This window comes from Acanthaster planci, linkage group LG15 (genome assembly GCF_054643075.1).
Source record: "Acanthaster planci isolate LZ-2023a linkage group LG15, COTS_SCS, whole genome shotgun sequence".
NCBI classification, from domain to species: domain Eukaryota; kingdom Metazoa; phylum Echinodermata; class Asteroidea; order Valvatida; family Acanthasteridae; genus Acanthaster; species Acanthaster planci.
Genome location: NC_141791.1, coordinates 13,953,344 through 13,965,515, shown reverse-complemented (window position 1 = coordinate 13,965,515; position 12,172 = coordinate 13,953,344). Strand labels below are relative to the sequence as shown.

At 42.5% G+C, this 12,172-nt stretch overlaps 2 protein-coding genes across 3 annotated transcripts in view; both read right to left on the bottom strand.

Moving 5' to 3' along the window:
- Window positions 1–12,116, bottom strand: part of LOC110978930 (protein downstream neighbor of Son-like) — a 58,753-nt gene extending 46,637 nt beyond the window's left edge. For both annotated transcript variants that reach the window (XM_087146297.1, XM_022234282.2), the window contains exon 1: window positions 9,821–12,116. The gene's annotated coding sequence lies outside the window, so the exon portion shown is untranslated. The remainder of the gene's footprint in view (window positions 1–9,820) is intronic.
- On the bottom strand, window positions 1,532–9,824 carry LOC147796717 (putative monocarboxylate transporter 5). The gene is made up of 4 exons (XM_087146302.1): window positions 4,530–9,824; window positions 3,841–3,984; window positions 2,268–3,431; window positions 1,532–2,119 (listed from the first exon to the last, which is right to left on the bottom strand). Exons 1-4 carry the CDS (start codon window positions 4,756–4,758, stop codon window positions 1,767–1,769), a joined length of 1,890 nt encoding a protein of 629 aa, XP_087002428.1. The 5' UTR covers window positions 4,759–9,824; the 3' UTR covers window positions 1,532–1,766.
- Window positions 12,117–12,172: the final 56 nt, after the last annotated feature.

Here is a 12,172-nt window from a genome sequence, read left to right as displayed (position 1 = left end):
GGATTGTCTGTTTCTTCGCTCCATTTACGAAAATGGCGACTGCACGCTTGCTCCTACTTAATACCTCATGATTGGCCCTATAGGTGCGCGCGTATTAAGATCGTTTAACGTCAGAGTTTAACTGGGGCTTGGTGCACCATAATAGCGTTTAAATTGCTGATGTAAGCAAGTCAGCGACGTTTTTTCATATTCATGACATTTTAGGTTTCACACTTATTCCATCTCTGGAATATTGTTGGCAACTAGTACAGAAGGTTTTGTCACAGAATATGACTGGAAAAGTCACCCAAAAAGAAAACGACAACAGACGCAGCCCGCAAACAGCCGTTTATTTTTGTTTCCTTCATACATTAAGTATTTTTTAAAGAAATACAGTCCAAGAGGAAAAATAGATCATTGCAATGAACCTATCTTTGTTCCTGAGAGTTGAGGGAAAATTGCTGACATTAAACGTTCTTTGGAGACAAATGATTCCTCCCACCCAGTAAATATTGCAATACGTCACGCAATATCGCTTATTGGCACCTGAACTAGCTCTCCCGATCGTCAAGTTAAGGGTAGAACAGCTAAATGATTCAATACCTCTCTAACTAAATGGCCACATTTCTAAATAACTGCACAATTTAACCGTTGACTATTTAGAAAGTGATTTCTAACCATTTTCAAACGCGCATTAGGTCGACAGATTTCGCACATTGTGATTGGCCAACGCGTTGCAAACCGTCTTGGAGGCGTACTATTATGAGTCGCCCATATTTAAATGGCTGCTGCCAGTTTTGGTAAATGAGCTGATTTGCTGTGTACAAACGGATGACAGATTACTAAGTGGATACATGAGGGCCAATTAACGACGCGCAGCCTACGTATCCACAGCATATTAACAAGCCAACGTCTCGTCAAGTCTATATATCTCGGTTCTAACAACCATACCGGACTGTCTATGAGCTCTCCCTATGATATTCATTGGCTAGGCGTCCGTGACGTAACAGGTGAATAAGAAATTTCCCTCCCCGTCTTTTCTCACAGTCGAGTGATTCTCAAATTCCTTCTCATCGCCCTTCTCACAGTTTCCTTCTGGTGCAAGGGAATCGTTGCTTAGCAACACCCTTGGGTTATTTTCCACACAATCACTAATATCCAATTCTCTAGCACAACTCTGACACTTCTCACTCACACACTTGCTATCGTACGGGAAAGACTCGCTCAAAATGGACTCAGCATTATATGAAGATTTTCAATACTGCGATATCTTTCCTCAATGCTCCGTTTAGACACTATATGAGGCCTTTTTACATCGTTGGACAAAATAGTTTCCGCTCTATACTGACCTCTCACTATCCATTATAGGGACTGTCCGGATAATCTGAAACTTGAATGTTAGATCGACCTTCAACTTTAATTAAAGGACGGGTTTTCAAAGCTAATATCACATTCACCGTCCCGTTTGCTTCCGTCATAAAGAAAGATTTTGTCACAACGTCCAGCCACCATACCGCCCGGATCAGCATCAGTAGTATTGTTCGATATGTCAAAATTATCTGTTTATTATCGGGTTGGGGCGGTACAGTTTACATGGTACACTTTGCATGGTACAATTTGCATGGTACAGTTTGCATGGTACAGTTTGTATGGGCTTAAGCTGTGTACTAATCATTCATTTGCAGATTCCTCAACCTCACAATGTCTTTCTTCTCACTTCCTCCATGCTATTACATCTACTATAATCTCGAATCCTCCCATTCAGGGGCAGAGTTAATACTACTATTTCAATACCAGCTCAGTTTCGAGTCTATCTCTCTCTCGTTCAATTCCTCGACTGACAAAATGTCTTCCACTGCCTCAGCTTCACCCTCATTCTTCTTTGACTCAACCTTTTCCCTCACGAAAAACAACGGATTGACCCTTCCCACATCATCGACCTTTGAGCCACCAAACTCCAGATCCAACGGGTTGACGTGCTCGTGTCTGCCCTCAGATATCTTGGCGGGATGTATGTGGCATCGTTGCTTCGCTCGCTGCAGGAAGAATATGACGAGCATAAATCCAGACCCAGCAGTCATCACTGATCCAGCAGTGTAGAAGGAATAGTCGTAGCTTTCAAGAGCATCGTAAAACCATCCTGAATTGAAAACAGTATTCTTTTATAAGGTGATACTCATTTTTTTAAAACAAAGTGTTCAGACGCCAAAATGCTCAAATAAACTTAAAATGTTCATTATAATTCATCACCTTTTACATTGTTTTTTTAGTAAATTAGTCTTACTTACCCGCTAATGCTCCTCCAGATATTTCTCCAACCCCCCAAGCAAGGAGAGAGAATGACATGGAAGTGGTACCAAGCCCTGGCTTAACAACACGCCCAGGAGTCATGACTAGGATGACTGTCGCCGCACCGAATGCTAAGCCTTGAAAATGCGCCAAGGCTATCAGTGCGTAGTAGACTGTTATCGGAGGAGTTATGAATGCTACCAAGGCACAAAAGGCGAAGGTACAGGTGTAGTAGATTTCAGGACCGATCCATTTTTTGTCAGTCAGCCAGCCGATGCTTAGTCGACCAACGAGACTGCCTGTGCCCAATGAAGTGAGAAGTAAGGCGGCTTTGTGTGGCTCGATGCCAATAGACTCGGCCCGCGATACCAAATGGTAGGTGGTGGACGCCCAGCCGAAGCCGTGTGCTACGCTCACTGCCAGCATGATCACAAAGCTAGGATTCCGAAGGAGACACAAGAATTCAGAAGGCTGTTTCTCCAAGCTCTGGGTTAGCATGGATGCTAAGCTAGGTTTGCGGCCGGGAAGAGAGGTTTGTTTACGCCCCTCCGCTGGCATGCTCTTCAAGGCTGTCACGGCGACCGGTACCCAGACACTGTGGTTCATGGCAGACTTTAATCCTTCCCGAGTCGATGACAGACTCCAAGAATCGTCGTCGATATACTGGATTCTGTCCTCATCTTCTTCGACGTTTGTTGTCATGGCAACGTCTGGCTCCTCCTGGAAGATCGATCCTTCTCCTAGGGCCATGCCATTGGGCGAACCGACTTGATCTTCCGCGTCAAAGATCGATGGGTTGAGAAAGGACAGGACCCGAAGGTTGCCAACTCCAGTCAATTCATTATTATTGCCGTTTTCTTCTCCCTTGGCCTTATGCTCTACCTTGCCCCCTCCAGACTTTTTAGATGACTTATCCGGTTTAGGGATAAGCAGCGGCCGCATGACGGCGGCAGCAGCAGCTACGTGAAATGCTAGCGCGGAAGTTATCATCAGCGACCCTCTCCATCCGTAGTGATCGATCAAGTACTGGAAGAAAGGTGGAAGAGCCAACTGTCCTACGCTGACTCCAGCAGTGGCTAAACCCATGGCTATAGCCAGACGTTTCTCGAAGTACATACCCAGTATCATATAAGAAGCATTCAACGCCATACTCATTCCAAATGCTACGAGGGAAAAGACAGGACACCTACTTGTAAAAAATAAAAGAATTAGAAACTCAAATAAGTGGCATTACTGCCACTGTAAACGTCATCAACGGTCCTCGTCATGATATAGTTTTCGATAGACTTTCAATATCTTGGCGTCATTAGCGACGTAAAACAGTATTCGAATTTCACATTGGTGTTTCTATTCAAACCAAACAGCAACAAGCATGTTATTTACTAATGGCCTTCAATTTTGGAAAAAGATTTTCACATCCATAATCGTGAAATAAGTTATAAGTGATGCATATAATGCACACGTGCATGAATTTCCAATACCTACGAATAATACTTCCAATTCGAACTTCTAAGTTGTTGGGAAAATTTTTGCGGTGAATTTAAAAGAGCTCCTAACGTATCAAACACTCACCCGTCAAAACGCCGAGACTCAAAATGAGAAATATTATACCAGTCGCCTGCGAGGAGATTACTACGCCCGCAAACATCAGCATACCACCTGCCATAGCCGTCAGACGGGGTCCAAAGCGTTTACAGCTTGCCCCGGCCACTGGACCTAAAACGACCCAAGCAAAAGAGAAAAAGGGTTTCATCCAATTTTCCCCTGATCCACATGTTTTGGTTAGCGAATGTGTGTTCTTTTTTAGCTCTGACGAGATTTTCTTCCGATAAAATAAAAGCCCAGACCGGAGAGTGAAGTGATCAGTGGAGTCCCACCTTACTTTGGAGTTCGGGCATAATGGACAACAATGGTTTGGAAGGATGGAAAACTAAAATAACCCGGTATAGTACAATCTGATTGATATCCACTATGCTCGAAATCTATTCCCCAGGGAAACAGCTAATTTGACAAGAAATACTGCCAATTTTGTTGTTACAAACTAAAAGATCTATTACACTTCCCAGCATTGATGCATCATACAAATTAATAATCCTGTCCTCATTAACGCATAAAATACAACAAACTTACTCCAGGCACCCATTTATTTCGTTATTCGGTTAATTAATAGAAACTAATAAGTTAATCTTACTACCCAGCATTGGTGCATTTACAAACTATTTTTCTTGTCTTCTGAATAGGATAAAATACAGCAAACTTACTCAAGGCACCCATCAGGAAAGAACAAAGCGACACAATCAGGCTGGTCTGGGCCGCGCTTCCCTCGAAGTAATTTATCCACACGAAAACGTAGACAGACATTGAGCCAAGAAAGCCAACTACCATAAACTGGATAACAAAAGCACCGCACAGAACCACCCATGCCCAGCCCGACACGGCCGGTTCGGATATCGTATCGCTGACCGTGCTTTCTTTTCTTTTACTGCCCATGTTGAACAGTTTTGCTCCCCGGTCCAGCAACCATCTTCAGTTTTCAGTCACACATACGTCACGTTTCTGTCTTGTTCGAAGCAATCTTTGCAGCACACAAGAAATGAATTCATTCATTTGTATGCGACTCCACAACACGTTACGATAGTTTCAAAATTTGGAGCTATCATCAAAATCAGTTTCAGACCAGACGACATCTATCATATTGCCAATTTGCTTCAGATCTGGATTTTTCCAGTCCTCTGGTTCCTTTCAAAATTAACGCGATGGCTGTTTTACTGGGGCTTAACTAAGGATTTTATAGTAGGCTAACCATTTACGACATTGAAATATTTGGTTTATCTGTACGTACTCTCTATTTGTTTTGGCAAGCCACTGCATACACTGAAAAGGCTAGGCTTTATTGTAAGTCGTTAATTCGCCAGGTGTTAATAGCCCTTCATTACACAGGCGTCGATGGCATCAAGATGCAAGTCTGTATAACGAATTGCAACCAAGGCTATACATAAGCAGTCCGTCCCATAACCCTAGGTTTTTTATACCATAGTTAAGTCAACAGTAGAAACATCTGCCGTTCTCACTATTTTCTCATAAGGCCGATAAATATTTTGGTTTCTGGTCTGCGCGCGCGTCGCCGCCGTAGACCTGCGCGTCAGAGAAATAAAAAAAATTGATATAATACGAAGTCAAAAGCTGCTAAACTTGCTTGATTGTGTGCAATCCTGCTACTGCGTAATTTTGACGTATTTTAGATGGACTACAGTTGATAGTAAAGGAGTCCCTCTACAGCCCTTATACATTTATTCGGTCACTCTTTTTCAGATGACGTTATTTCTGTAGTATACATTTACATCTGGGAACCAGACAAGCGAGTTGATCTTATGTCCTGTGTACATCTACAAGCTGGAAACGCTTTGAAACAGTAAATAGTGAGGGGCCCAGTCTATTTCAGTGTTGGTAGCGGAGGTATGTACGTACAAGCACACGTGTGTGTATCATTTCTACGGGGCAAAAAGACGGAGGAGAAAACGCGTCGCCGTTCCACTTTTGGAGCCAGCCTTGACCAGAAACCAGAGGCTTTTTTCGCTAATTAATAAACGACTTTTTATTCGTCTACTGGGTCACTGTCCAAACGTATGACCACTTTTATGGTTCTTCTGAGTAGACCTTGGTATCATTTCAAACAAACCCCGGGCACAGAGACAATCACTTTTTAAACGCTTATCTTCCACCAGTAAATAGTGCAGATACAGGGACGCATAAACCGTCTGTAACATGTGTCGAAAGTACATTTATGTACACGTAATCTACATCACTGCAAGCACATTCGTAGATTGGAAGCTGCTATCTCAAGGACATTTGCTTATTCTGTAATGCATGATCCCTTGTGGAAAGGTCACAAGTGTAAACATTACCAATGAAAGAAAACAACGATGAACTCGCATAAAAAAGAGGTCATTCGTCTGTGTAAATACGTGTGGTTATCATCAATGAGTACAGCAAACTCAGCATGCCGACTGCGAATATGAGCAAAACAAAATACGAGTGCTTCAAGGAAACTCCTTTTCGAGGTATCCCTCGTGTGTAATTTGATTCCTCATACGTTCTGTAAGTGAAGGTTGGGCTGGCGCATGGCTGGTGGAATTTGCGCCACTAAATGAATTATCACACCAGTAAAAGCCTAAAAAGCTGTTCACAGCACGCCTTACTTTCATCGGGGTCTTTATTAACAAAGGCAAGCATGCAGAAAATAAAATGAATAATATTGCTCAAAAATACTGAAAACAAGTGACTGAAATTAGAACATTACAAAAATTAGACTGAGAAGACAGTTTTCCACCACTCTGTTGATGATTGTTGCGGGATTTGATGTTATTAACTGGTAATTCTAGTCTCAGAAAAGGGGAACATAAAGGGAGCCGGGGAAATTTTGAAATCCTTATCACGTATGCACCGTCCAGACTAGTATATAGCCCCGTCGTTTCATGTCCCATTCATTTCATGCACCAAGTGTTTGTAGATCACTTCTCCAAGTTTGGGGATAGAAGCCGCATGAGGGCGCTAGCAGCTGCTGCGTGAATGATTGGGCGATTGTGTACATCAATTTATTGCACCCAACAAATACACGCCTCTCGTTTTGTTAGATTAAGCTGCGACTGTACATGGTTTGCTCCTTTCCTTTTGTGGTATTTATGCAAATAGTGTTCTTCCAAACCTATGCTATTTATTCTTCTAAACCAATATCCTTGGGATCTGTAATGATTTACTTGACGCCTGAGTACTTCCACTTACAATCACACAGGACTGTAAGCTGCATGCAAGAATCTAGCATTTTATTTGCTGCAAGGAAGCGATCGGCAAGGAGAGGGGACGAGAGACTTGTGCAGTGTTCTTTCACCTTAATCTGGAAATTAGGCGTGGATAAGGAACTTACTTGTTTTACATCTTTGGTTATTACCGAATTCAGTGAATTTGAATAACAAGTACATTGGACACTGTTCACACATTTAATTCTTGTTTATAATTTAGCTTTGCTTTGATGCATAATGATTATACATGTAATTTCAAGGGGGCGCTGGGAGTCAATGTTTCGTTGGTGACCGTGATCGCAGCAATTACTTTCACACACTTATTAGGTTGTATCCATATAATGACGGTTTAATGTGTTTATGAAGTGGCGTTAACCTTCAGGCCAATAATTATTCCTGGGGCTGAGGTATAGGAACACTGGTTTTTATGGTTAAATATGTCAGGCCTAATCGTTTTCTCTATGATTTCCCCGGTGGTTGTCAAGCATGCGTGGAGACCTATTAACTTTACTTTAACTTAAATGTCTGACTCGATCAGTATTCAAGTTGCAAGGGGGTAGTCTTTCCAAGAGGGGCAATGGATGGTTTTGTCATCATTAAGTGGTGCAAACGTTTCATGTGTTTTCTTGAGTTACAGATTGAGAGAGATTTCATGCGATTACACGTCCCTTCAGAATCACCATAGATTTGACCATTGAATTGGGCAGATACGAGTAGCTTCGGTTCCCCTATAGTGCATTCCTCCGCGCGTGGTCTTATAATTATACGCGACGGTACGGTGACGACACTGCGCTTACGAGGATGGAGAAGCAGCCGTCCCTGCCTGTATACAATAATTCTCCTTGGTCCTGCTGCGTTCAGGCATGGAGAAATAAAACACAGGTTCAGGTTAACTCTGTGGTATACATTCAAGGCCTACCCTGTGCGAAACACCGACCAGGTTCCTATCAAACAAATTACCAACTTAAAATCGAGTCTAGCATCCATATCTGCTGCGCATGACGTCGCAACTGTATGGAACTGTGAACAAAGTACGAACACATCCGTTGAGACAAGTGGCGCAATGACTGTTTACATTAATGCATCATGGTTGACAAGCCTTGCCCGTAATTGGTGCGAGAAATGGAATCGTACCTCGATAAGCCTAAAATAACTGCAATGACTTCTATAGTACAGCCCAGATTGCACAGCCATATTGCAACGTGCAGCCTGCCGTTGTGTACCTGGGCAAGTCATTGACAGAAGATCTCTCATCAAGTTTGACAAGACAGTAGCATGTGAAACAGTCTATAGAGACAGTATGACGGCCCGCACAAGGAAAGAATAGCCATGGATGGCTGAGGAATACGTAATGAAACAAGCAAATGTAAAGGTCGTGTTCCTCACGAGACTTAAAACCTGAGTAGTACATGACACAAGTGTGTTAGTGTGATCTGCAGGTATTAATAATACATGTGTTGCAACGGCGTCTATGATGTGTGTATGGGCAAAACTTGACACAACGACGACTTGTTACCAAGGCTAAGCAGAGGTCGGTTCTCTCCTGTCCTTACCAGCTTCAGTAGCTTACTTACACAGCTTGTTGTTTTTCCTTTCACGTCACTGCCCGAAGTGCCACTTCAGTGGAAATTTGTCAGTGGACTTCGGACCAGCTTCTATCGGACCACAATGGTGACGCAATATTTTATCGAGATTTACATCTACTCTGCATACATGACACGCGTAATGACTGTGGACAGTAGAATTGTTTATCAACACTAGCTACACAAAGTGCAATGCTTTGTAATTTTATGCTGATCAAACTTATACTACTGCTAATATTATCACGTCTGTTTTCAGACTGTACTAGAATATGATAAAATCAAATGTGTAATGACGGTTCACAGCAAACAATACTACAGCTACAATATTAACTGCATTATAATTTTACAATTATAATCAAACTTAATTACACCTGATATTTCAAATAACTACCCAATCTGGTCATTAGCAAATCCTGTCTTATGCCTACATTTGGTAGAGTTTATTTTAAAACTTATCGCTAGATAACTACATTCTTAAGTTTCTAAAAGCATATAGTAGCGGTAGCTAAACGCTGATTTTATAGACAGTTTGATGCAAACAATCCAGTTGTCGTTGTCTTTGCCGAACGGAGGCCCAACATTTTTTCGGTCGCATCTCATGGCAGCCATTGTATATATACCAATATTACAAACCTATGGGTTGGATGTATAGTACCTCCCACGAAACATTACTGCATCAAGAAAAATGGAGCATAAGTATATTTTCTAAGAGGAAGGAACAGACCATGTGATAGTGACATACTCTTAAAAAACTGCTCCAAGGATAACAAACTTACCCACGATAACTCGCGAATGTTTTCTTAAATTATGCAGCCAAAGATTTCAAAGCCACATTCGTACATGTTTTGATTCGAGTTATAAGAATACAGTGCACAATATTTCCGCAGTGATTTCATTTTTCTGAATAATGTCACCATATGATTTATAACGTGTAACACTACTGGAATGAAGTAATTCAAAATCGTGCATGTACAGCCATTTTTTCAAGTATTTTTTTTAAATCCACGGTCAAAAATCATGTAAAAGTACAATGGTCCATAAAGTCCGGTTTACATCATTTAATGAAAAGAAAGCATCAGGGTTTAAACCTGCGACATTCATTCAGAGAACGAAAATGGTCACAGTTTCAGTTCAGATAACATTAAAAACTGCTCAAATTAAAACACTTACCAAAACAGCTGTGGCCAGTTCACTAGCTGCCTGGATTTGGAGTAAATACGTGCGCACGTCAGTACTGCACACTATTAAAGATGAACACATGGCAGAAGTTCATGTACATGTAGGTCCTCGTGCATTGGGACCACTTTGACATGGCACGAAATGCACTACAAGTGTAGAACAAAATGTCGGATTTCGAGCGAGGCTGGATGTGATTTCATAGCTGCCGCGGTGACAAGCAACGTCCATGGTCCATACCATGCTTGGCTTGCTTGCTCCCGGTGGCAACAATTTCAGGAATCTGCGTCCATCCACTGTGCATGAATTGACTGAGCAACAAAGAAAGCGCTTTCAAACTTTGCGCTGTTAGGCCAAAAGAAATGTCTCCGGTTTCTCAGTGGTCAGTTTTTGATAATAGACCGTTTTCGCGGCGTCCCCGATTTCAGTCGTATTCCTGAACGTACAGTATGAATTTGAAACCCTTATTGGCATGGTACCAGGTGATTTCGGGGGTCGGAATGAAATCGTAGAATATACTTGGGTTCTTTGAATTTGACATTTGAAATAAATAAACTGCGTTGGGGAATACGACTGAAATTGGGGCGCCGCGGATACGGTCTATTTCAACGTGTTTTAGATGGGGTACGGTTGAGTAATATGTACAGTCACCAGACTCTCATACATTTAGTCTGGCACTCCCCCCTAAGTTATTTCTGTATGATATATTCACATCTGGGAACCAGGCAAACGAGGCCATCTTATGTCCTGAGTACATGTTGAAGCTGAAAGCGCTTTGGCCCTTTTCCAATACTCGATTTTGGGCTGCGTCTCAGGCTTCGTTTCCAAAACCAATCCCCGATTCTGGGCCTGAAGCGTTTAAGTCAAATTGGATTACTGTAATTTTTTGCTCTCTTGCATCTTATATGATGTTTTGTGGCACTATTAGACTAATTAGTGCGCTTACAGCTTCAAAGTCAGCTAGCTAAAAACAGTTGAACTTGAGACGGTGCCGCAGTTGAATATTGCAAAACGGCCTTTGAAACAGTAAATAATGAGGGGCCAGTCTATTTCAGTGTTCGTAGCGCGGTACGTACACGCACGCGTACTTATACGTATGGTGTAATTCGACCACCAGAATAGACCGTATTTGCGGCGTCCCCAATTTCAGTCATATTCCTGAACGTACAGTATAATTTTGAATCTCTAAATAGGATGGTACCGGGTGATTTGGGGGGTCGGCATGAAATCATAGAATATAGTTGGGTTACTTGAATTTAACATTTTCAAATGAATACACTACGTTGGGGAATACGACTGAAATTGGGGACGCCGCGAATACGGTCTACTAGAAGCCATTACTGCGGTGGCACAACGCTAGTGGACAGGTGAAACGCTCGCGTTACACGCCTCTTTGAGCAACGGGATGTCGTGATTTGCCGAAAGCACACGCGCATCAAGCTGAAGAAGTGAGTGCGGTTCCACCGCGGTTATGGCGTCTAATCGAATTAGTCTGTAGTGTCCATCATTTCTAGGGAAAAAGCGAAGGCGAAAAAAAAAATTAAAAACGTTCCCGTCGCCGTATCGCTTTTGGAGCAAGGCCCTGACCAGAAACCGAAGACTGTTTAAGCCTTAATACGCGTCGCAGAATATAGACTGGTAACCGGTCCCTCTATTGTCCTTCTGACATTGTTGGGAACGGGACATATCAACGCTGAACATGAACAGTGACAACGCTAAATGGAAAAAGGCAAAGGGCGCTAGCAATGTCTCAAATTTGACAGTGACCATCAATGCATATTTCAAAATTAGGCGTCTTCATGGAGTTTAATAGACTATTTACATAACTTGTTGCCAGAAAAGACCGAACATGCGTGTGACCGTGGTAACGCCATCACAGGTATTTCGCAGTGACCCTCTGGATAGCGGTAAGCAATTGTGATAAATGCTGTATATAGCCACTGTTCCGTGACAATCGCTCCGGTGCGCAATGCTTGCCGCCATTCAAGGGGGCCGATCTCGGTACTGCAGGATTGTCTGTGAAACGCGCACTCGCTTGTAACACTACTTGTGTGCGTGCGTAGTCTTTGGGTACGCGGGGGCTACGTTCACGATAAGATTTTTATACGGGCCAACCATAATGCGTGAAATCTGTCGACCAAATGCGCGTTTGGAAAGGGTCGACAGATTTTGTGCATTGCGATTGTCCAGCGCGTTGCAAACTCTTGGAGGCGCTCTGTTGTGAACCGCCTGTATTGCTGGTGTTAGGAACTCAGCAACGCTTTCTTCGAATTCATGACATTTTAGGTTTCGTACCAATTCTGTGTCTGAAATACTTTCTGGTAAATGTTTCCGATCTTGTCTGTT